The sequence below is a fragment of the Mirounga leonina genome, unplaced genomic scaffold (assembly GCF_011800145.1).
Source record: "Mirounga leonina isolate KUSES-001 unplaced genomic scaffold, KU_Mleo_1.0 Mir_170, whole genome shotgun sequence".
Lineage (NCBI taxonomy): Eukaryota > Metazoa > Chordata > Mammalia > Carnivora > Phocidae > Mirounga > Mirounga leonina.
Window position 1 is genome coordinate 1,366,120 of NW_023270433.1, and position 23,862 is coordinate 1,389,981.

The 23,862-nt window shown below is 67.1% G+C and overlaps 2 protein-coding genes across 5 annotated transcripts in view; one reads left to right on the forward strand and one right to left on the reverse strand.

Annotated features, from left to right (window-relative positions):
- DNLZ (DNL-type zinc finger) overlaps nucleotides 1–1,272 on the forward strand; it is a 1,805-nt gene extending 533 nt beyond the window's left edge. The window contains exons 2-3 of the mRNA XM_035015459.1: nucleotides 191–330; nucleotides 1,027–1,272. Of these exons, the coding sequence (XP_034871350.1) occupies nucleotides 191–330; nucleotides 1,027–1,195 (309 nt within the window). The 3' untranslated portion in view covers nucleotides 1,196–1,272. The remainder of the gene's footprint in view (nucleotides 1–190; nucleotides 331–1,026) is intronic.
- Nucleotides 1,273–3,431: 2,159 nt separating this feature from the next.
- The window catches only part of GPSM1 (G protein signaling modulator 1), a 28,644-nt gene continuing 8,213 nt past the window's right edge, over nucleotides 3,432–23,862 (reverse strand). For 3 of the 4 annotated variants that reach the window (XM_035015462.1, XM_035015461.1, XM_035015464.1), the window contains exons 2-14: nucleotides 23,392–23,613; nucleotides 22,716–22,851; nucleotides 22,029–22,171; nucleotides 21,357–21,480; nucleotides 21,056–21,171; nucleotides 20,212–20,367; nucleotides 19,280–19,388; nucleotides 18,063–18,186; nucleotides 12,241–12,311; nucleotides 11,301–11,477; nucleotides 6,665–6,821; nucleotides 6,016–6,224; nucleotides 3,432–5,040 (exon numbers count right to left, since the gene is read on the reverse strand). In XM_035015462.1, coding sequence (XP_034871353.1) covers nucleotides 4,834–5,040; nucleotides 6,016–6,224; nucleotides 6,665–6,821; nucleotides 11,301–11,477; nucleotides 12,241–12,311; nucleotides 18,063–18,186; nucleotides 19,280–19,388; nucleotides 20,212–20,367; nucleotides 21,056–21,171; nucleotides 21,357–21,480; nucleotides 22,029–22,171; nucleotides 22,716–22,851; nucleotides 23,392–23,612 — 1,950 coding nt within the window. In that variant the 5' untranslated portion in view covers nucleotide 23,613 and the 3' untranslated portion in view covers nucleotides 3,432–4,833. The remainder of the gene's footprint in view (nucleotides 5,041–6,015; nucleotides 6,225–6,664; nucleotides 6,822–11,300; nucleotides 11,478–12,240; nucleotides 12,312–18,062; nucleotides 18,187–19,279; nucleotides 19,389–20,211; nucleotides 20,368–21,055; nucleotides 21,172–21,356; nucleotides 21,481–22,028; nucleotides 22,172–22,715; nucleotides 22,852–23,391; nucleotides 23,614–23,862) is intronic. The other variant, XM_035015463.1, reaches the window with a different exon arrangement.

The following is a 23,862-nucleotide window of genomic DNA, read 5'->3' on the forward strand; positions in this document are numbered from 1 at the left end:
CGGGGGCGGGGCCTTTCCGGGAGAGGGGTGGAGCTGTCCTCGGGGGCAGGCCCGGCACACAGGGGTAGGTAGGCTGTCTGGGAGGAGGAGGAGGCCCTGCCCCGGGGTGGAGTTAATCATCAGAGGGGCGGGGTCCTCCTGAGGGGCGGGGCCAGGCACAGGCGTCACCTGGGCCGCGGGTGTCCCGCAGGTGTGTGGGAGCCGGTCCTCCAAGCGCATCTCCAAACTGGCCTATCACCGGGGAGTTGTCATCGTGACCTGCCCCGGCTGCCAGAAGCACCACGTCATCGCCGACAACCTGGGCTGGTTCTCAGACCTGGGCGGGAAGAGGTGAGGCCCCGTGGGCAGGGTGGGGGGACAAGTCCCCCTGGGGTTGGGGCCCCAGCCCGCGTCCGCGGGGCTCCCTTCCTGTCGGGAGGCTCGTGGAGCTTGCCTCCCCAGCCTGGGCATACAGGAGGGGCTGTTAGGTTTGAGTTTCGGGGAAACCACAAACGGCCCGGGCAGGGATGGGACCAGCCCCCTGTGGTCCTGCTTCGCTGCCGGACCTCTGCCCTCACTGCCGGCCTGTCCGTGTCCGGGCTCCAGGCCGCCCCTGAAGTGAGGGGCACGCTGGGCTGAGTCCTGCAGCACAGACCCTTCCATCGTGTGGCTGCTTCGTCCCCACAGAGATGTGCGGAGTGTCAGCTCCGGAGCAGGGCCCTAGCGCGTCACTCGCGGTCTCTGCCCGCGCTGGCTGGCCGGTCATCACACCAGACTGGGGGTGTGTGTGAGGCGGAGTGTACCCCTCATGGGCAGGAGCCTCCTGGGCCGTTCTGAGGGGCTCTTCCGCTTGAGATTGGGTTAGTAATAGCAGCTGCCTCTGGGGGCTCTGAAGGGCTCGTGAGGTCAGCGTGCAGCGTCTCGTGGCCACACCAGCGTGGGGCCCCACGCTCCGGCTCCAGCCTGGCCCTGGGGTGCCCTTGGGTGCACTTGAAGACCCAAGGTGCCAGATGGGCTTGGGGCTGAGAGTGATGCCTTCTCTCTCAGGAACGTTGAAGAAATCCTGGCGGCCAGAGGGGAGAAGGTGTGCCGAGTGGCTGGTGAGGGGGCCCTAGAGCTGGTTTTAGAGGCTGCCGGGAACCCCAAATCCACCACTGCTCCAGAAGGGGGCGAGGGCCAGGACCCCACTCATCCTGGCAAGACGGAGCCCAGCTGACTCTGTCTCTGCCTTCCAGAAGATGCTTCGGCCCTTCCGGGCTGGCCTGTTTTCTATCAATAAACACATCACTCGGAGATGGTGGGGCGTGGGGCCTTCTTGTTGTCCCTGGTTCCGGAGTCAGAATGATTCCGAGGAGCCTCCGCCAGGTGCTGGTCCTGGTCCTACGCTGTCGCTCTGCACAGAGGACGGGCCCTGTACTTGCCGCTCGCGGCTGTGTCTGCGTGGGGGGAGGCTGGACGGGGAGCCTGAGCCCCCAACCCCCGGCCATGGCCGGTAGCCCTGGGCGGTCCCTCTGCCCCTCTGAACCTCCGCCTTCCCATCAGATGAAGATGCTAATGGGACACCCTGTCAGGAGGAAGGGCAGGAAGACAAGACGTGGGACAGGTGTGGGGGGGCGCGGACGTGCTCTGCAGGCTGGGGCCCCGGTCTTGCTGGGTCTGGGGCGGGTGCCTGGAAGGCATGGCCGATCAGCCACTGTTCTTCCTTGGGGAGCAGCACCCACCATGGGTCCTGTTCCTCTGGCCAGACACGGGGAGGTCCTACAGATCCCCCTTCCTCCTGTGCCCCCTGCCTTCCCCCGACACCTCCTGGACAGCGCTGGTGAGCCACAGCCGCCCTCGGCCCTGACCCTTGGCTGCTGGCCAAGTGGAGTCAACAAATCAGGCAGCTCCCTGTGGCCACAGCGGGGTCGGGTGGCCGCCGTGGCGAGGAGGGTGGGAGTCGCGGTGGGCCACATGCCCCACGTGGTGCCCTCCCCCCAGGGGCGTGCGGTTTGTCTCCCAGCCTTGTTTGACGGCCTGCTCAGGATGTTCCTGTGTTTATGGGAGCGCGTGTATTTGCAGAAGTGTGACCTTCACTATTAATCACCAGCCACGGTCTCGCAGCTCCTGGCAGGATCCGAGCTGACTGCTGCCCTGCGTCAGCGCCCCGGGCTCTGCCGTTGTTCTCCGGGGCGCTGGCACTGGGTGCTTTAACTCGATTACCCCCTGTCTTTCCCCTGGCTAACAACCGCCTGTTATTCCCCCTCAGAGCCTCCCGTGTCATCTGTGGAGACTGTCGGCCTGGAGGCTGAGCCAGCCCCTGTGCCTGACTGCCTCACTGTCCCCAGGTCCCCGCCGGACCTGACAGTGCAGACCTGGACAGGGGAGGGCGGCCTGGGCCAATCCCGCCCTTCACAGATGGGGAAACTGAGGCCCGGGTTGTGGACATGGGTAGAGACCATATTTCTATTTCCTGTATTCTGATGCTTGACGTCCAGGCCCTGCTGACCCCGGTGAGGTTGCCCCTCTTGGGTTAGTGCCTAGAGATAGTGAAAGACTCGCCCATGGATGCACTCCATGGACAGGTACCAGCCAATAAGGGGGGCTCCTACTCCCAGAGCCACTGAGATGGTTCACACCATTGCTTCCCAGGGAAACCACAGCTCCTGGAACCACAGAGAGGCAACGTGGCACCCTGTGGTACTTGCCTGCAGAGCCTTCTCAGGGCACCAGGACTCCCAGAGCACCGAGAACTGTTGGGCCGGGGGCTCTAGTGACAGTCCCCCGGGGCCCCTGGGGGTGCCTCCCTGTGCGGGCGTGTCCTGATTGCGGCCCCTACCTGCAGACCTCCCTTCTGACCAGCTTTTGCCCTCCCCACGCCACCCTCACCTCGGGGGTCTCCCGACCCCCCACTCCCGCCATGCTGTGCCGCCTCCTGCGGTCGGGTGGGGTGCTCCAGGCCGAGCGGGTCACCACAAGTGAGGTGAGTGAGGCACCCCCTGCCTCGCCTGCTTCCTGGGCCCTGCATCTGTCCTCCTGGGGACACAGTGCCACAGAGCAGCTGTGGGGTTGGGTGTCTGCTTGGGGGTGTGCTCCCCCTCTTCGCAGACGGCTCCATTGCACCCATCGGCCGGTGGTGCCAGGGCTGTGAGGTCGTGGGCGCTCTACACCTCCCTTGCTCCGGGGCCCCGAGCAGGTCCCGGGCGGGTGGGCCACAGGTCTGCAGCCCGTGAGGACTCAGGCCTGGAAAAGCAAGTGCGCGCCTGGACAATGTGTGACTTTGTCCAGTTGGGACAGACAGCCACTCCCAGGGCGGAAAACAACAGAACCAACCTGTCGCCAAGTGGCTGGCTGGTGGCTCCAGGCCCTTTGCACGGTGCAGGCTTGCTTACCCAGGTAAGGTCAGTCACCTGGGGCCCCCCCAAAAGACCAACATCCCCTCATCCTTAGCACTAATTCTGACACAGACAGCATTCACTTGGCAGACTTTATTTTTTTGGGAAAAAGAAAAAAATGTACCTCTTGGGTTGGAAAGGACCCACTGACAGCATGGCAAACACGCATGAGCAATAAATATGCATGTACATTCAAGTATGTGGGGCGGCCCAGGAGAAGCCTCTGTTCTGGCCTCTGACCCCGCCCCCGGGCTCCCACCCACACCCTTCAGAGCATGGTCGCAGCGGGCCCGGGGCCCCCAGGCTGAACTGTGGGGTGGGGGTCCGGCTGCCTCCCCTTGCTTGGAGAGCCTTGGAGAAAGACCGAGGACCCCAGGGGCACCATGTCAGGAGGAGGTGCCCCTCATGCCCCGGGTGCTGTGGGGTCGTGGCGTGGGGCCGGGGGCTCGCCAGAGGGCTGGTGGCGAGCCAAGGCAGTGTCCTGCCCAATCCCGTGGGCTGACGATGTGTGGGGGCTGGACCCTCCCCACAGGAGAAGGCAGTGATGTCATCTTCCCAACTGAGGGCTGGGTGCTCACCTGGGGACCCAGGGTTGAGCCGAGCTGAACCCCCCCAGCTTCTGCCGGCCGCCCCGGCCCTGGTGTGGTCAGGGTGCAGACCTGGCTGCCAGCTGGCGTTCCAGACCAGGCCTGTTCTGTCCCTGGGCTTCGGGGCTTGGAGTTGAGGGGTGCCACGGCTCATCCCCACCCGTCCCCTTGCCTCCCTGCTCAGGACTGGGCGCCAGCTGGGGCTGGGGGCCGAGAGCCAGGGCCCAGCGACCGTGCGTGGGGGCACCTGGCCTGCATCAACTGCCTCATCAGGCTCCAGGCTTTCTGACAGGCTTCCACCTTCTCCAGCCCAGAGGAGGCGGGGGCGGGGGGCGCAAGAGGCCGGGACTGGGGCAAGCGTGTCTGCTCTGTCATCCCTGGGACCCCCTCTGGGAGGACAGAAACGTCCATGTCGCTGGCAGGCCGCACAGCAAAGGCTTCTGAGCGGCCTTTGGGGGCTTAGGGGAGGCAGCAGTTTTCACATTTGCCGGGCAGGATGGAGGGATGGAGCTGGGCGGGGCAGGGAGAGGCCATGGAGGGTCTGGAACCAACAAGCTGCAGGCTGGACCTGGGGCAGGGACGGGGCAGGGAGAAGGCCGGGCTGGGCAGGCCTGCAGAAAGCCGTGTCCCGCCGGGGAGCTGGTCCAGGACAGAGGCATGCCCACCCGCCCAGGGCAGCCCCAGCCTGAGCCTGCCACCCTGGGAGGGGGACAGCGTGGGGGCTGTGTGCCCCGCATCTGCCACAGTGGGAAGGGCCAGAGGGCCTGCAGTCAGCCATGGCCTCCAGAGGAATGGGCTTCTCGCGGGGCCGTGGGCATCACAGAGGACGGCGCGCCCCCCGGCCCCGAGGCCAGGAGTAGGGGTGGGGCCAGCCTGGCTGTGGCTGCAGGATCTTAGCTGGCACCAGACTGGCACGGCTGCCGGGGCTCAGGGCTCCCGCCCACCTCCTGCTCGGGGCTCCCGGCGAGGTCCACCCGCTGCTCATCCATCCGTTTGGCCTGCACCCTCTGGATGAGGCTGAAGAAGTCCTCGTCAGGCATGGTGGGGCCGCGGGGCAGCACGTCAGGAGGTGGGCAGCGCTGGTCATCGATCCTGGAGGACTGGGCGGACACAGACACGTGGGTTGGCAGCTTGGGCCTCCCCCACCTTGGAGGGCCGGCCTAGGACGTGGGCCCAGTGGTCTCAGGGACAACGGCCAGGCAGGGGCTGCTGGCCAGCGAGCGGCTCTCCCTGCATCTACCCGTAAAATCAGCTCCGCGGGCAGTGCTGAGAGCCTCTGCCCAGGCCACCCCGGGAGGAAGGGAGGGCTGAGTAACCGCCAGGCACGGGGTGAGCAGGCCGGGGCACGGGGCTGCTGGCCGGCCTTCCGTACTGCGCCCAACACCACCTGACAGGGATGTGTTCAGGAGTCCCGGGGGCAGGACTGGGGGCCGCAGCTCCCTGAGCCCAAGGTGCGGAGCTCCCTGGGGCCCCCCATCAGGCCATCAGGCCAGGGGGCCAGGGCGGGGCCGAGGGGGCCGAGGGGGCCTTTGGGCTTTTGTGCAGGGTCTGGAGCAGAAGGGCTGGGAGCTGGTGCAGCTGCTGGAGCGTGCGGGCATATGGGCCAGGGGCTCGGGGATTTTCTGCAGGGGCTGGTTTGGAGGATTTTCGGACTCGCCCGGGGCCACGCTTTCCTCTGCTCTGTAGGAATGAAGGTCACATCTGTAAACTGCACCGTCCCGTGTGAGCCAGGCCATGGTCTTTCCTGCAGCCTTTCATGAAGTCCCTGAAACCCCTCTGCCGTCTTGCCCTGCCTGGGGGCGCAGGGGACCAGACCCCGCCATGGCGGCGCCCCCCAGCTGGAGCTCCTGCCCGATGAGAAGGGCTTTCGGGAGGGGGAGCCCAGGAAGGGGCCTCAGGTCTGAGCACCGAGGGCACCCGGTGACACCAGCAGAGCCAGCCTGAGATGGACGGGCCAGAGCCCGCCGCAGGCGTCAGGAGCCTCCACCAGCCACGAGGGCGAAGGGGCCCCGGGCCACCTCGGGGCAGGGGTGGGGGGCAGTGAGCACCCCCAGCCTCCCCAGCCGCAGGCCCACCTGGCACTTGATGAGCATGTTGAAGAACTCGTCCCCCGGCTCCTGTGGGTCCCCGTCCCCGCGCAGACGGCCCAGGTTGCTGTGGGTGACGCGCAGCCCAGGCAGGCTGCCCACGCTGGCCCGCTGGTCGTCCAGCCGGCGGCCCTGGGAGCTGGCAATGAGGTCCAAGAGCTCCTCGGTCTGCGGGGAGGCCGTCAGCGAGGGCTGGGCTGTGGGGGCAAGGTCGAGGGAGGGGGCCCCCCCACGGGCCAGGTCAGCCTGAGCCCAGCCCCGCCCTCCACACTCCCCCGGGGCATGGGGGTCCCAGGGGTGTCTCTGCTGGCCCCAGACCCCAGCTGCCCTGGGTTGTCCCTGTCGCAGGCCCCACGCCCACCCCCGGGGACTCCTCGGTGATGGGAGGAAGGCCTGGCTTCCCACGCCTGCTCAGAGCCCGCCATGCGCCCTGACATGGTGTGTTCCAGAGGGCGGGGATGATGACATGCTTCCCAGGATGTAGCTTTGGGCGAGGCGGGGGACGAGGCGGTGACAAGGGGCACTTTTGCAGCTGGTGTGCCCCGCCCCCCAGGAACAAGGGCTCCCAGGGGCACCGTGGTGGAGGGCAGGGAGGGAGCGTGGCAAGGACAAGAGAAGCTCCACGGGGGACACTCACCGACCCTCTCCTCCGGGGTGGGGGCAGCTGTGGCCTCGGCGGCCCCGGGCTGGCCCTCCTCCAGGGGGCAGCGCTGGTCGTCCATTCGGCTGCTCTGGAACTTGCTCAGCAGGTCAAAGAAGCACTCTTCGTCGGAGGATGGGGCCCGAGGGATGCTCTGGGGGGGTGGGGGTGGGCAGCGGCAGTCAGCATTGGCTCTGGCCCAGCCACAGTGGCCCGGCTCTGGTCACCAGGCCCTCAGACCCCTGGACACCACTGAGGGAGCTGCTCAGCCGCGGATAAGGTCAGGACCCTCGCCCCACCTGCCCATCCTTCTCCCGGCATCAGCCCTGTCCAGGCCTCCATTGTCCTCCCACACCCTGCCACCCAACCCCTCCTTGCCCTCCTGGAGCGCTCCCCGCCCAGCCCGGTCACCACCGCTTCCCAGCAGCGTCCCTGTGCCCCACGCCCCCCAGCCCCTGCCCCGTGGGACTCTGTCACACGCTTGTGTCAGCCCCTGCCACGAGCTCCACCTGTGCCCGCCCCTCTGGGGCCCAGGCACCCAGCACAGCACTCACCGGTGTCTGCCAAATGGACAAATCAACCAGTAGTGAGTGCCTGACTAGACCCTGGGTAGGCAGGAAGCCCTGCTGCCGTTTTACATATTACAGTGGTCTGTGCCAGGGCCCTGGCAGCAGTGGTGGTGGATCCGGGGCCGGCAAAGTCAGGTCATATCACCAAAGGCAAGGAGCCACGGCTGGGGGAGGTGAGGGCTCCTGTGTTCCACCCCAGTCCCACCCCTTCTGGGCTTTGGGTGCTACACCCGTGGGCAGGCCCAGAGGACAGATGTGTGGCGGCCAGGATTCCGGGTGTGGGGTGTTCGGGCTAAAGAGAAGGTGCTAACATCCCCCAGCCTCTCCCTGGGCATGCTGGCTGAGGTGCCCAGGGTCTGCTCTGGGTGGCTGGGGGGCAGAGCCTGGACACACTGGGAGCACAGAGACTCTGGGAGATGCCATCACTGTGCAGCCTGGGTGGTGGGGAGGGCTGACCCAGGGGCCACCCGCTAGGTCTAGGCAAACCCTCCTGATGGGACCAGGGAGGGGACGGTGGTTCTCAGAGGGAGGGGGGAATGGGAAGTGGGAGACCAGGCCACTGGACCTGGCTGAGTCCCAACTGGCAAACACACTCCCCATCTGGGCCTCAGTTTACACATCCATAGGAGGGGAGCCTGGAGGGCAGGGCCAGGGCTGGTCCCCCCACCAGCCTCACCACGTATGGTCCAGGGCTGAGGCCAGGGCTGGTCCCCCCACCAGCCTCACCACGTCAGGTCCCAGCTGAGGGCTGGCTGGTGGATGGGGCAGCTTCCAGAGGCCACCTTCACCTCCCCTCTGACACCAGTGTCCCCTGCCCAGCCCTGGCCTGTCCGCCTCTCAGCTGGCTGGGTCCCAGATCTCCTGACGACCCCTAACCAGCCCACTGCAGAGGTGGATACTGGGGCAAGGGAGCCTGCACACCTCCAAGGCCACAAGGAAGCAAGGGGCAGGCTGGGGAACCCCCAGACAGGCCCAGCCTGGGCCCCCAGGGTGGCACGGTCCCTGAAGGCCAAGAGTGACCCAGGGAGGGGCAGCTGAGTGGGTGGTCCCGACACAGCCCATGTGTGAGCTGGGCTAGCAGCTGGCAGTTCGGAGGACCCCACCCCTGTCCCCCAGGGCAGGCCCAGAGCCAAGGCTGGGGTAGTTCAAGATCCCCCCAACTCAGGGCTCTGCTGTCCTGCAGAGCCCGGAGCGAACTGAAAGCTGGTGCTGAGTGCAGAGGGGCCCTGGTGGGGGTGGGGGGGTGGGGGCTGCACTTGGTGGGGTGGTCAGGGCCGAGCATCAGCCCTGCTCTGGTGGGGGCTGCGCAGGTGCCTCCCCAGAAGGTCAAGGGCTGTTCACTGGTCACTTGGGGCCCCAGGCTCAGCCAGGGGTGGGGGTAAGCACAACACCACCCACTGCAGGGGACCCCAGGTGGACTGTGGGCCAGGTGAATGGAGCCAGGCCCCTCCTGGAAAAGGTGTAGCCCTGGGGCCCCTCTTCTCTAGACACATGAGCACCCAGCACTCCTCCAACCTCCCCTGGGCTGCGCTCGGGGCTCAAGGAGCTGAAGTAGGTGCTGTTTGCCCAGAAGCTTCTCCTGGCCTCGTCACCCCTGTAGCTGGGGTGGGGACAGAGAGGGCCCAAGAGCAGAGCTGTCTGGGCCACCGGTGAAGGCCTGGGGCTTCCCTCGTTTTGGGGGGGATGTGGGGCTGAGGCCACAGGTGTGCAGGGTGAGGCCCTGCTCCCCTCGTGTAGGATGCCACCCTGGGTCCCAGCCTCTCCTTTGCCCCCTGACTCTGGCTCCTTCTGGCCCGCAGGACTTCCAGCCCTGGGTCTCGCCAACTCCTCGCACCCCTGCCTGCCTGGGGGAGACAGCCGGGCTGGTGCAGAGGTGCTGGGGCGCACCCGACAGCCCCACTCTGCCCCACGCCCCACCCCCGTCCAGCTTCACACGGCCGAGCGCTCCCCGAGCCTCCCCGAGCCCGGGGCCCCACACTCACGCTGGATCCAGCAGCAGGGGCCGGGCGCTGCGCGCTACTCAGTATCCCCAGCCCGGCCGTGTGGCTTCTGTGCTGTCCCTGTCGGCTCAGGGCTTAAATAGGCCCGGGGGGGGGCCCATCCCCGCCCCGGCCCCCCACAGCGCTCCCTCGCTCCGGCGGGCGCACGCACACGCTCTGTAAACACTCGGAGACTATTTCCAGCGCGAGGGCTCCTGCTCCGGCCCACGGGCGGTCGGGCCAGAGGGCCGAGGGCGATGGAACCTGTCTGGGGAGCACTGTTCCTGCTGACAGGGGCCCGGCTTCCTTCCAAAGCGGGGTCAGCCCAGGAGAAGCGGCCTCTTTCTTCAGCCCTGACTCCCGAGGCTGGGGCCACCGCAGCCCCCCGAGGAGCCGGAAGGATGCTGGCCTCTCCCACGGGCACGGGCCATGCGGCCACCACCACCCACAGCGCCCTCCCCGCCCCTGCCACTCGCCACGGGGTCCCTCCCTGCACTGGGCGGTCTGTGGAGCCTTGGCCTCTGGCCGGCCCCCAGGACAACCCTCCTCAGGCTGGCGGGGGGGCCCAGTGGGGGCCGGCCCTGGGGCGTCGGGGGAACTGGCTGGGAGCCTCGGCAGGAGGCGAGGACGGGACGGGGATGCGGAGCCCCCAGGGCCCTCTCGGTCCCGCTCCTACAGGGAGCTCAAAGCCCTGGGAGGAGGGCCGGCCCGCAGTTCTGACAGCGGGGAGCTGGGCCAGTGTCTTCGGGGCGGGGGGACCAGCCTGCCACTGGGGTTCAGGCCTCCAGCTGTGGCCAGCCTTGGCACTCTGCCGTAGGAATTTCCTCCAAAGGCGCCCCCATGGCCCGGAGCCCTGCTACATCTCCGAGGGGCAGAGCTGGGGCTCCAGGAGCTGACCCTGGCCTTGGAACCCCAGCTCCACCATTCCTAGCTGGGTGCCCTCAGGCCACCTTCTTCACTGCCCTGTGCCTCAGTTTCCCCTCTTGGGGCTGCTGTAAAAGCATGACGCGTGGCAAGCCTGAGCGCTGGCTACTATTCGCGTTTGGCAGAAGGCACCCCCCACCCCGCCGCGGCGGCTAGGGCCAGGTCACCACGTGGAAAAGGCCTTCCTGTTCCAAAGCCTGCTGTGGCTCCCTGGCGTTTGGGACCCTCCCCTACCAGGTGCTTTCTGGGTGGACCCCGACCTTTGGGGCGGGTCCAGCCCTGCTCCCCATGTCCTGCCCCAGGAGGAGCTCCCGGGGCTCTCGACCTCACCCAGCCACACCTTCTCAGACCCCAAAGCCCCGTGTGATGGTGGCAAGGCCCCTGCACTGAAGGCTGGGGGCCCCAAACACACTGTGTGGGCAGTAGCCCCACTCTCCTGCGGCCTCTCGTCATCTCACTCCACGGGCACCGACCCTGGCACCCGACTGGCAGGCTGGAGGGCCGTGCCGGGGCCAGACGGGGTTGGCAGAGGCCCTCCCAGGCTCGTGGGAAAGATGGGTGCACAGCGACATCTGGGGCTAAGAATACCCAGCACGGCGCCCACGCCCCTCAAAGGCTGGGAAGGTGCTCATTAAGCCCTCAGAGGAAACTGTTTTTAGACTAATTCCCAGAGATTTGGACGCAGGTGTTCTGCATGAGGGGGAAGGGGGATTCTAGGCTGACCTCTGAACCTGGGCTCGGCCGGGCCTCCCAAAGCCTGGCCGGCTTCCACAGGGGGACACCTGCCAGGTGGCACTGACCCCTGGCCGAGTGTCCCCCTGTGGAAGGAGGCCCCCGGCGCTCTGCCCCACCGGTCTGAATCCGACCCCCAGCCCATCCGTCCCTCCCCCAGCTCCCCGGCCGTCCATCCACCTCTGAATGCTGTGTACCCGGACAGGGCTGCGGCCGGGCCCGAGGGCCTGCGCCCCCCAAGGCTGTGCTACAGACCCCCATCGGCGAGGCCTCCGGTCCAGTTTCTCTGTGGCCTGGGCCTTGCCGAGGCCGGATGCAACTTGTGGCATGCTGTCTCTGCACCGAATGCCCTGCGCTCCGGCCCGGGGGGTGGGGGGCCCGGCCCGGCCCAGGGCTGCTGCACAGGATGGCACCCGAGAAGTCGCCTACCGTGCGAGGCACCTGCACCCGGACGTCCGCGCTGTCCAGCGGGGAGTGGCTGCCCTCTCGGGGCCTCTCGGCAGCCTCCAGCCCCTCCTGGTACTTCCTGCTCCTCATGGGGAGAGGGAGCACGTCCCTGCCCGGCCCCCGCCACTCCCCCACCTGGTGGCTGTCTCCATTCTGCTCCTGGGGAGGGGAGGAAGGCCAGGCATGGGCGCGGCTGTCAGCTCCCCGGCGCAGGACCCTAAGGGGGGCTGGCGGATGCAGGGCCCTGTCGACAGACACACACCTCGGCACTCGGGTCGGGGCAGGAGGAGGTGAGGGCCTGGGGGAGGAGAGGCAGGGCAGGGTGCTGGAGGGGCTGGCCCCACGCTGAGCAACAAGTGACCACGGCAGCCCCAAGCCTTGTTCCCCAACAGAACCCCCGACCGAACCCAGCCCCACTGGAGGACCCAGAGGCTCAGAGAGGTTAGCTCACTCCCGCAGGACTATACAGCTCCCACCTCTGGCAGGTGGAGAGTGGGCCCAGAGCCCTACCCTGCCCAGCTTCCAGTCGGCTGGGGGTTTGCCGAGGCCTAGCTGCTCCCCCCGGGGCAGAGTCTGAGTGGGCAGGGAGCAGACAGGACATTGGGGACTATGGCTGGGTGGGGCTTGGGGGGTCTGCACTGTGTAAGGACACAGCTGGTGGGACCCTGGGATGAAGTGGGAGGGGACAGGGCCTTGTGGGGGCCTCTCTGGGGGCTGATGGCTGGTCCAGCATCTCAGGCTGCAGAGGGCACGTTGGTCTCCCATGGCGGGGATGGGTACAGATAAGAGCCGGGGTGGGTGGGGGCAGCTCGGCCAGCGCTGCCCCAGCCTCAGGAACCCGCTGCCACACTCCACTTCTAATGGCAGGTGGCTGCCCCTCCGGCCCCAGGGGCCCCAGCTGCCCACCCTGAGCCCCACTCACCCGCTCCAGGGGGAGCCTCAGCAGGCCCCAGGTCTCTGCACTCAGCCTCTGTGTCCTCTTGGGCCTGGCACCTGGAAGATAGCAGGCCCGGTCAGCCTGGCACTGACCCCTGGCCGAGTGGTGGGCTGACCCAGGCCAGGGCTCTCTGGGAAGAGTCGGGCTGTCAGCCTGCACTCCGGGGGCTGGCAGGGGAACTTCCCATCTCACGGTCCCCGATGGAGGCAGACGCAGCGTCCACATGGCCTTGCACCCCCCGACTGGACAAGCAGTCAGGCGTGGAGATGGGGCAGACCCTCTAGGGCCTGGGCGGGGTCTGGCCTTGGTACTCCCCATAGGCCCAGTGTCTGAGCTCCTGCCCGTGCCTGGGGCCTCCCCACCGGCCTCTGTGCAGTCCTCTCCTGGAATGCCCTTCCTACCTCCGTGCAGATGGGGCCTCAGACCCTGATCCACGGCACGCTGTTCACCCCTCAACCAACACGCATGTGGACAGCCCAGTCCCCCCACTGCCGAGCGCCCCTCCAGCTGCAGACCCACCGGGTGCCCCAGGGGCCCTTGCGCAAGAGTGGGGCTGTGCAAGGTAAGGAAGCGCGGCAGGTAGAGCGAGCGAGGCCTCTGGTGTGCGCGAATGCTCCAGGGGTCCTGTCCTGGCAGCCCCGGACCCTGGACCCACTACCCTCCCTCAAGCTCAGTGACTGGTCAGACCGGGCCGCGGGCCTGTCGCCGGCAATGCAGAGGGAACGCGTGGGAAGCATCTTACAGGGCCTGGCGTGTTGTGGACGCCCGCAGCCTGCATGGCAAGGAACGCTGGCCCCCCGTGGTCACCCCAGCATGGCGCTGAGCTCCACGCGTGACACCCACAGCGGAGAGCGGCAGCGAGCCCTCAGCACGGCACCCCGACCCCAGCCTGGGCCCACACCTGCTGCCCAGGACACGGTCCCCAGAGGGAGAGGGGCCGGTTCCGGGCGTCATTCAGACCAGCGCAAACCAAACGCCTAGGGCTTCCTACGAGCGGGGCAGGTGTCCAGCCCTTCTCCCTGTCCTGGCCTCTGGGTTCTGAGGAAGCCACACCCTGTTCCTCACTCTCTAGAGGCCTTGGGTGGAAAAGCGGTGATCGGAGGAGGAGGGCATCGGTGGCGGCTGTCCCGGGAGTCCAGGGAGGGGACAGCTGCAGCAGCCTGACCAGGAGACGGCGGCCAGTGGCTCCTTGGGCCCAGGATCTGGGGCTGTCCGCCGCCCCTCCCCCATCCTTTCGGCTGCTGTGGTCAGTGCCAGGCCTGCCCCTGCCCCCCGCACACAGCCCCTGGCCAGTAGGCATTGCCCAGGTGCCAAGCCAGGGAGTACCGTCTCTGGGCACGCAGCCTGGCCTCGTGTTGTGCGGCCGAAGGAGCTGGAGCAGGCCCAGAGAGGGGGTCCCCTCTGCTTGTTTCCTCATAAGGGCACCCACCCGAACACCATCTATCCACCCCGGACTGGACAGGGTGGACCGCCCACCCCGGCAGACGGGCAGCTCTGAAGGGACAGTAGGATCCGTCCCACACCGACTGGTGCCTGGGGGCGGCGCCCGGCTGTGGCTGTAACGGAGGAGCACCTCGGTTCCGGGACAGCCGAGTGGCCCTGTCAGGATGGGCAGGCCGCTGTGTGTGGCCCCTTACTCACCACAGCCAGCAACAAGCCGGTTCCATCTCCCGCCACGGGCCGGCTGACGGCCCCTTCCTTGGCTGCTCCCTGATAGCCGGGGGCCTGATTCGATGTCCCCAGCTTGTCTGCTGGGCCCCGCCTGGCTGGACAGTCAGGCCCCGGCCGCGGTGGAGGCTGAAATGCCCCTCTGAGACCCAGCGTGTGTCCGGCTCCAGGGTGGGTCCCCTCATGGCCCTCTGAGTCTGGCTAAAGGCACCCTCTGTCTGGAGCGTGGGCTGCCCTCACTGGGGCATTCAGCCCACAGCAACGCTGGCACACTGCCCGTCCTTCCCACCCCAGAGGGCAAGGTCTGGAAACTTCCCTGAGCACCACCCCACTCCTGCCTGAGTCTGACCAGCACCCTCGTCATCATTTCTGCCCTACAGGCTCGCGATGTGCCCCTCCCATGTGCAGCTTGTCCCACTTAGGCGGGCAACCCTGCTTTCTAACTGCTTGGCTGTGTCCCCCAGCTCCTTCCTGCCTTCAATCTCTTCCCAAATCCCAGCAGCTCCACCTTCAAAACAGACCCAGAATCTGACCCCTCCTCATCTTGCTGCTCTCTTTGCCCCCTGTCCATGCTGGGGCGGGCCAGAAAGATGCCCGCAGGGCCTGAGTTAGATCTTCTTCTGTTCACCCTGCAGGGGCCCCTTGGCATGGGGAGGGGCTTACACAGGACAGGAGCCCCCCCCATTGCTCCTCCCAGCCAGGCTTACCCAGGCCCCAGGACTTTTGCACGGCTGTCCTCCATTTAAGTTCAGGCTCACTCCCCCCTCCCCTTCCAAGTCTTTGCTCAGATGTCACTGCTATGGACCAAATGTTTGTGTCCCCCACATTCTACATTGAAGACTCAAACCGCAACGTGATGACGTTAGGAAGCAGGGCCTTGAGAGGTGATCAGGGTTGAGCCGAGGTCATGAGGGTGACCCCAGTGTTGGGATGGGTGCCCCTATAAGAAAACACCACAGAGCTTCCTCCAACCCCAGACCCCACCCCGCTGGCTCCCTGCTCTCACACCTCCAGCCTCCAGAAGCATCGGAAGTAAATATCCATATTTTTAAGCCGCCTGTTCTGCGGTGTTCCGTTCCGCAGCCCGAGCTGACGGAGACGGCGGCCCCACACGGCCCACGCACACTCACACCCAGCCTCACGGCTGTTCCTTCTTCCCAAACACCTGTAGCGTGTTATCTGTTCACTACTGTTTGCCACACACTCGTCGCCTCTGGCCGCCTTGGCCGGTCTCACCCCCTGATGATGAGCAGGCAGTTTCCTGTTTATTATGCGGGGCCCTGTCTGTGGCTCCCCAGGCACCGTCATGCCCGCTGCCCTCCCAAGACTCTGGATACCGGGGCTCAAGAAAAGAGACCGCCAGCCACAGTCACGGGGCCTGGAGGGGCAGAGCCCGGGTCAGGACATGAGAGGTCAGGCCCACTTGGCAAGCTCCGGAAGGTCGAGCCAGGAGCAGCCAGAGAAGGGACAGACATGAGGACAGCTAGGACCCCCGGTGGCCTGTCTTCAGCTGTGTGTCACAGGGGCCTGGCCTGCAAGCGGGCTGCAGGCCGCGTGCTGAGTGCGCAGAGGGACAGGGAGGCGTCCACATCTTCAGCCCTCCCCAGGGAGTGCCCTCATCCCTGCCAGGCACTATCCTCAGGACAACCAGTGGGCCCAGTTCCCAGGACAGGACCATGGGGCACAGCTGGGTCAAATCACTGGGTCAGCTAGCCAGGATTGGGCAAAGCCAGAGCCAGAGCCTGCAGCCGAAATTGTGGCTCAGACATTCACTCTGTACATCCCAACTCGCTTTGGTGGCCAAACGCAGTGTCCATGGACGGCCCATACCCTGTGGGACAGAAGATAGCCAGGCCCAGCTCCCCAGGGCTCAGGGCTGGCTCCATCCTCTTATGACCTGATCATGCTTCCGCGTCCCGGGTGGGTGCAGTGGGATCTCCATCTGACAAACCCGTCCACCCTGGGCCCCTCACCAGAGAGGGCAGGGGCATGGCACAGCAGGAGACCTCAGGGGACTGACCCAGACCCAGGCAGCAGTGGCAGGAGGGGCCCACGTCCACCCAGACTCGCTCTGGGGTCTCTGTTGGGATGGGGCCTGCAAGGCTGGTGAGGTTAACCCACAAACTGAGCCACAGCCAGCGCCAGGCTCTGGGTCCTCCAGCTGCATAAAGGGCTCTTGTTTTCATCAGGACAGGGAAGAAAAGCCGCTGGGTCCTGGCCTCTGGCTAGCCAGCTACGCCCCGCCCACCGCGGCCCCGCCCCGGTGCTCCCCTGGCCCCCTTCAGCGCCCCCCACAAACTGACAGGCTGTACACACACAAGTGCCCCATCCCTACCCCGAAGGGTCAGTTCTGGAAACTGGGCCAGGCCACCACCCACGCTCCGTGTGCATGCACGGAACCTGCCCCTGCAGGAGCCCTGTGGTGCCCCCGCCACAAGGCCCTGCCCCTGCCAGGCTCACCTGAGCGGGGGTCTCCTCCAGGGCTGCCCAGACTCAGGGAGCCCCAGGGCCTGAAGGCCCCCAGAGCGGCCCAGGGCCCGCACACCTGCCTCCATGGCCTGAGCGGGCCGCTCTGGAGAACGGCCCGTGTGGCGGCGGCAGCCTGGCGGGGAGGGGGCTCCCGGGGGCCCTGGCTGGGAAAGGTCTGGGCACTGGGCAGGGCAACAGAGCCGGCCTGGGGAGGACAGAAGCTGCCTTGTTCCCAGCACAGCCCAGCCGTTCACCCGTGATGTGCCCTGCCTTTCCCCAGCTCAGAAAAGGGAAAATGGCAGGAGAACCTGGGGCTGGCTGCGCCCCCGTGGGAGCCTTTCCAGGAGCCCGGCCCAGCCTTGCCCCCACTTGCTGCTGGCTTCCTCAGAGGGGGCCTCGCAGGGCCAGGGGCTCCAAGCAGAGCTGCCCACCCTCAGAAAGACACCACCCAAAGGGTCGGCACCGTCCGATACATCCTGGGGCGGGGGGGGCGAAGGGGGAGCCCTCCTCCACCCCCCCCACCCCCTTCAGCCACAGCACCCCAAAATAGGGTGACTGGGGGTCCCAGAGGGCTTTGCACCTTCACTCCTGTCCTCACCCCGAGTGGGAGTGACACATGCCCCCCATTTCCCGGGATAGGCCAGGCTTAGAAACCCCCAGCATTAGGGAAACCCTGCAGCCCCTCCACCACAACCTGGAGCCTCTTCCCCGGCCTCCTCCTCAGCAGGCCCGAAGCTCTGGAGGCTGGGGCAGGGCAGGCACCCCCGGGAACACAGCCACGAGGGGACTGGGGTGACTCCCCCAAAACTCAAGAACCACAGGTTGGGGTCCGTGCAGGCGGGGAGGGGGCAGCTAGCTCCCTGCTCGGAGCCTGCACCACACCCACCTACAGTCACTTGGGAAGCCAGCTCAGGGCGGCCCCCCTCCCAGGACCCCATACTTATCCATTTGCTTTGCAAGGAACATCCTGTTCCCACGTGCCCCTGTGTGCCTAACAATGTTGACCTGCATGGGGCGACTGGCAGCCCGCGAATGAGGTCATTAGAGCTGCCTTGGCTCATCCCGGGCCTCACCTGCTTAGCACCCCGAGCACGGCTCTCCGCCTCTTGGCTGATGCGGCCTCCCCCTCCGGTCCCCCGGCCCAGCCCTCAGCCCGGAGCATGTGGAGCACCGAGACGGGAGCAGTGAGCGCCCTGTCCTCGTCCTCCTTGTTGGCCATGGTGTCACCAGGTGATAAACCAGCGGGGCTCAGGGTGACGACAGGCCCTCACTGCCCCAGAGACCAGGAAGCACAGGCCTGAAGAGCTCACGTTCAGGCCACACCTTCGTCCACACCGTCTCTGCCCCTGAACGCTTTTCTCCCCATGCTTTCCAATCTCCTGACTCCTGACTTGACCCCGGGGAAACAGGGCCCCTCCGTCGGTGCCCTGAGCACCCTGGACACCCGGTCACCTCGCACCCCCACTGGGCGCTCCGGAGCAGGGCCAAGCAGCGGTGCCGAGGCAGATACCTCCAGGGACGGACCACCCTCACTGGGCAGCTCTGTCCGACATTCTCCTGCTTGGGGGCAGAGTCCACCTCCCGGCAAACTGCACCCAGAAGCCCAAGCACGAGCCTGCACCCCATGCACCCCAGGTGGCCCTCCTGCCACACCCAGCCCGAGAGCCTACCTTGGGCCTCGTAACCAGCCAGGTCCGGCTTCTCTGTGGCCGCGGGGCTGGTCAGCCGGCCCAGCACCAGCTGCAGCTGCGCCACGTTCATGCGGGCCGTGAGCTCCCCATTGCGGTCCCCGATCTACAGCCAAGCAGGGCCAGGTTAGTGGGCAGGTGGGCTGGGAGGCTCCGGCAGACTGGCCCTGAGCCCTGGGCCTCCAAGGGAACCGGGCCTCACTATGCCTCAGGGATGGAGTCTGGGTGTTTGTCCCTGGGTAAGGTGGCCACATGGGCCCCAGGTAGCCCCCCTCACACCCCAGGAATGCCTGGGGCCTCAGGCAGCCAGCCCTGTGCCACTCCCAAAAGCAGGTGGCCTGCCCCAGACTCCACCTTTCTCAGTCCCTGGAGCCTCCCATGCACCCCTCCGGCCCCGTCCAGGCCCCCAGCTCCGAGCAGCAGCTCAACAGGAGGACCCTGCTGCAGAGGAGTGAGGGCACTGCCCAAGAACAAGCCGAATAGTGGGAGGCCACGGCCCAACCTCGAGTGGAGCCCTGGGGCCACTGGCGTGCCCCCGCCTCTGCTCAGGGGGCCGTGGGGACTCTCCTGACACAGGCTTCCCTGTTGCCCCACCACCTGGGCTCCTATGGGTCTTGCCCACAACAGGCATGGGGCTATGGTGGGTCTGGGAGGGTACTGGGCGTGTGCTGGGGGGACGTGACATCAGTGGGGCCAAGGAGGATGGGACTGAGGTAAGAAGGGGGCAGGCTAGGAACTGGGAAGCTGGAGGCCACCCGGGACAATCTGACCATAGTAGGAGGGACCTGGGTGGACCAGCCCTCGAAGACCCTATCATCCCCAGGAAGGTGTCCAGCTGGGGGCTCCCAGGGGGAGAGCCCAGGGGCAGCCAGGCCTTTGTGCTCCTGGGCTGCCTGTGGCAGGTCATTTCCACCTTGGCCTGGCCCGGTTCCATCAGGGACACAGGACCTGGTTGTGGGCCCGCGCACAGGGAACGCTGACGCTTTACGGGTGGAAAGCAGGCCCCTGCTTCCCACCCCTCACCCCCGGCTACAGTAGATAAGCCGCCACCGGGCTTCTGAAGGCACATCCAGAGCACAACAGCCTAGAAGGGATGGAGGAGCATCCAGGGAGGAGCCAGAGGGCACAGAGGCACCTGGCCTGGTCTCAGCTGGGCTGGGCAGTGCTTGGGGACTGGCCACAGGGCAGGCCAGGCTCACCTCCTGGGAGATCTCCAGGTGTTTCTTGGCGAAAGTCAGGGCCTGTGCCGGGCTCCCCATGGACACGTAGGCGTTCCCCAAACTCCAGCACGCCCGGCCCTCGCCCACTCTGCCAGGGCGGGAAACTGAGTTCACATGTGCAGCCCGCGGCCCGCCAGCCTGCCCACCAGCCTCCAGGTGGTCGGGCCCATCCTGACAGGAGCGCGGTGGGCGGGCCTGGAGTTCCTGGCGGGGCCTCGCTCGGACCCTACCGGCCGTGAGGCTCCCCCCTCCCCTGCCCCCGTGGCTCCCTCCACCCTTGGGGTCAGGTCATAATGACCCTCAGGTCATTAATCTTCTAATTAAGGTGAAAAAATCACAAAATGTAAATGTAAATGTAACCACTCAAGTGCAGGCCCAGGGGCTCGGCGCACTCAATGATCCACGGCCGTCACCATCTGGTTCCAAAGCATCGTCACCCACGAGAGCAAAAGGGCTGGCCACTTCGAGCCTCCCGACAGGGCGGCCCGCGGGCAGCCCTCTCCGCCCCGCACCCTGCGAGGGGCGCACGGCCCGCGGCTCTGAGGCCCCTGCCCCGGCCGCTGCCCACCCCACACCTGTCTGTGTGGCCATGTGTTGGGGAGACACAGGGCTGCTCAAGGGGCCACGGACCGGGTGACGTGGGCCCGACCCCCAGCCAGCCCACCCCAGGGTCGCCACAAGCGGCCGGCCCAGCGCCCACCCGGTCTCTCCTGGTCCCACTCAGTGGACGGTGTGGCCCCGGAGCGGAGGGAGGCTGAGGCCAGGCGGGCCGCCCTGCACAGAGGCGCTTGGCGGTCAGCGGCAGGGAGGTCAGCGGCAGGGCAGCGGTCCTTGCTCAGGCCACAAGGACCGTCTGGAGCCCCCGGGGCCAGGCCTAACCCCCCGTGCCCCCGCGTCCCCGCCGCGCGCACCTGTCGGCCAGCTCCTGGGCAATGAGCAGGTGGCGCAGGTGGTACTCGGCCGCGCGCTCGTAATCCTGCAGCAGCGTGTACGTGTTCCCCAGGCTGTAGCAGGCCTGCGCCTCCACCGCCTGGTCCTTGAGCTGCCGGGACAGCTGCAGCGTCTTCCTGCGGAGAGGGCAGAGGGTCAGCCCCAAGGAGGAGGGTTTCCAGCACCCCCTTTTCTGGGGGCCCGCATCTGAGGGGTGGACAGTGGGCGATGGGGATGCAGTCCACCTGCTCAGTGACCTCAGCCCCAGGGTCCCACGGGCATCTCCACAGAGGACCGGGGGACAGCACACCCCAGCTCGGGGTCCTGACTCAGGATGTCAGGGCTCAGCACAGGACCCGGGGCTGGTGACCCAGTCTCTGCGACTCAGGCCAGGACGCAGACGGCTCACAGAGCATCCCAGCACAAGCCAGGGACGCCCAGGAGCCCACGTGGTCTTTACCCTCTGAGTCCGTATAAGAGCAATTATACCGACACCCCAGAGCCATCATGGAGAGCAAAGACAGCCCTGGGGTTCCCCCAACAGCTGGCCCTGGGAGGCCCTCGGCCAAGGCCAGCTGTGTCCCCAGCACACGGTGGCTTCTGCCGGCACTTACCGAGTGAAGGGCATGGTAGTTCTTGTCCCTGGCAGCCCCAGGACATGGGCTTTGTCAGTCTGCCCTTCTGGGGTGGCCCAGAACACCCCCCACCTGGCCCCTGGGGAGGCTGGGAGGTCAGGCTCACCTCCGACCTTAGGCTGGCGCCCAGGTGGCCCCCCTCCCCCGGGCTGGGCTGGGCGGGTGGGGGCGGGCGGGCAGGCCTGCCTACTTGTAGTACTCGGCGGCCACGTCAAAGCGCCCCAGGAAGATGTGGGCGTTCCCCAGGTTGCTGTAGGCCCTCCTCTCGGCCGCCTTGTCTCCAAATTCCTTAGCAATGGCCAGGCGCTGAGGACACAGACCGGAGGCCTGGGTGGTCACAGAGCAGCCCCGGGAACCTAGGCGGATGGCAGACACAGCCTCCCCACCCAGGGCGGCCAGCCCAATGTCTGCGTGTGCAGAGAGGGCAGCCCGGGACCCCGCACCAAGCGCAGACCAAGCAAGGCGGCTGGGGAGCCCCGCGGCGCACTCACCTCCTTGTGGAAGGCCGTGGCCTCCATGAAGCTCCCCAGCAGGTAGTGGGTGTTGCCTAGGTTGCCATAGGCCCTGCCCTGGGCCGCCCGGTCGCCCAGCTCCTTCACCAGGGACAGATTCCTCCTGGGGGTCGCATCTGTCTGAGCCGTGTCCCTCTCAGTGCACGGGAAGCAGGGGCCCCGTGACCCACCACCCACCCACCCAGGCTAGGGGGTGATGAGCCGGCGGCCTCCACTCGGCTCCTCCCAGAGGCGCGCCCCAGTGGGTGCCGTGTGCGCTCCGAGGCTCAGTCAGGGGCTCGCCTGCCCCAGGAGGCTCCCTCAAACAGACGCTCGGCCCGATGTCCCCGGCCTTCTTGCAGCCCAATGCTTTCTAGCGCCACGCCAGCTTCTCCACGCTGCTGTGGATGACGGATGTGTGGGGGACGCCGGGGGCTTGGTGGAACCCACCAGACGCTGAGGGCAGGTGCAGGTCGGGGGTGGGGAAGGAGAGCTGACCCGCTGTCGCCATACGGGGGGTCCGCGGAGAGCTGATGGGCCCAGATGTGGGCGCTCTGTGCCTGGGGCGGCTGCCCCACCCCGCGGCCGGCAGCAGGGGCTCAGGAAGCGCTACGGAAAGCGTGGACACACCGTGGCCCGCTGGCTCTCTGGCACCCCTGCCCGCCCACTCACTCATAGAACTCGGAGGCTCTGCGCAGTGGCTCCCGGACGTCGGGCGGCAGGTGCCCAGGGTCCTGCGTGGCGGTCCACGACAGCTGCTTGCCCTTGGCGTGGTACACGTTGCCGATGTTGTACAGCGCCCTCGCCTCCCCGACCTGGGGGTGGCACCGAGGTTGGGGGACCCTCTGCAGACCTGGCCCCCGAGGAGCTCACTGGCCCTGGTCCCTGCGGCCCCCGAGGCAAGGACCCAGAGAGGGGAGCTCGCAGGTGATGGCCTCTCTCCGAGGACACCCCGAGTGACTGACTCAGCAGGGGAGGTGCGACCACGCCTGGCGCGGGCACCCTCTCGTCTCTGCCGCCCGGGCGGGGAGGAAGGGGCTCCCAGCCGGGCCTGGGCCCCCTGAGCTGTGACTTGGGGTGAGTCATCCCGTCACGGGGGGAGGTCACAGAGCAGGACAGTCAAGTGTCCGCACAGGCCTGGGCCCACAGCTGCTCCATCCCCGGCTGCCATGCCAGCCGGTGTCCCTCTGGAGCCCAGCGCAGGGCGGTCGGTAAGAGGAAGGGCTGACACGGAAGATGGGGGGCTAGGGACTCTACCTTGGGCAGCCAGGCCGGGCCATCCTCCCATCTTCCTCCCACGGGGGACAGCATGGGGCCACAGGTCAGGGGCACCCGCCCCCCAGGGAGCCGCTGACCGACCTTGTCCCCCTGCTCCTGGGCGATGTCCAGGTGCCGTTGGCAGCAGACGACAGCCTCGTCAAAGCGGCCCAGGACCTTGAGTGTGTTGCCCAGGTTCCCGCTGGCCTTGGCCTCCCCCATGCGGTCACCGATGGTCCTGGAGGGCAGGGAGCAGTGAGCGGGACATTGCGCCCAGCAGGGAGCCCAGGCAAGGGTGGGGTTGGCCTGGCAGGACCAGCCCTGGGCTGACTGGGGCAATGCTGGGCAGGGGTCCTGTGGCTGGTGGGCAGGGCCCTCTCAGGCAGCCCCCCGGCAGGGAGCCCAGCTGGTGTCACTTCTCTGCGGGGCCCAGCCTGCAGCTCTCTGGGTTTGGGCAGGTGCCCGGATGGAGACAGGAAGAGCCGGGGAGAAGTGGGGACCCGGCCGTGTGAATAAGTTTCAACAAGCTGTCCAGGTGCTGAGGACACCATCTGGGGCTCGCCGGCCGGGGAAGGGCCTGTGGGCACGGCTGGCAGGAGCCCCAAGAAGCTCCACTCCCTCTCAGGCAGGCCCACGCGCGCGGACACACTCGGGATAGCGGGCCACAGCCACGCCCACACACAGGCAGACAGACGGACCACAGCCCTTCTCCCAGGCCCGGGGCACCCGCTCGGGTCCCTTGGAGCTGAGCTCGCTGAGGCAGGGTGGCCGCACTCACCGGGCCAGCAGCAGGTCATGTCGGTGGTACTCCAGCGCCCGGGCGTACTCCTTCAGGTAGAAGTAGGCATTGCCCAGTTGGCTGTAGATGGCACTCAGCGTCTTCAGGTCCTCGGTGCCCACCTGCACTGCAGCCTCAAAGAAGGCCGCGCCCGCCTTGAAGTCCCCAGCCTTGCAGAGACGCTCCCCCTCCAGGGCGAGCTCCAGGCATGAGGCCTCCATCCTGGGCGAGGGGAGAAAAGTCACAGCTCGCCCCTCATGCAGTCACACAGGGGACGCGTGCTCCCCACCCCGTCGTCACGAGGACCACGAGGCCCTGGGACGGCGGTGACCCACTCCACGCCTGTGCACACAGTGCCCAAACCTCACTGCCCGCCCTTCGCTACCAGGGCTCAGGAGCCCCCGGCAAAGGTGTGAGCCTGTGACCACAGCAAGACCCTCAGGCCACGGTGGCCAAGCTCCAAACACAGCC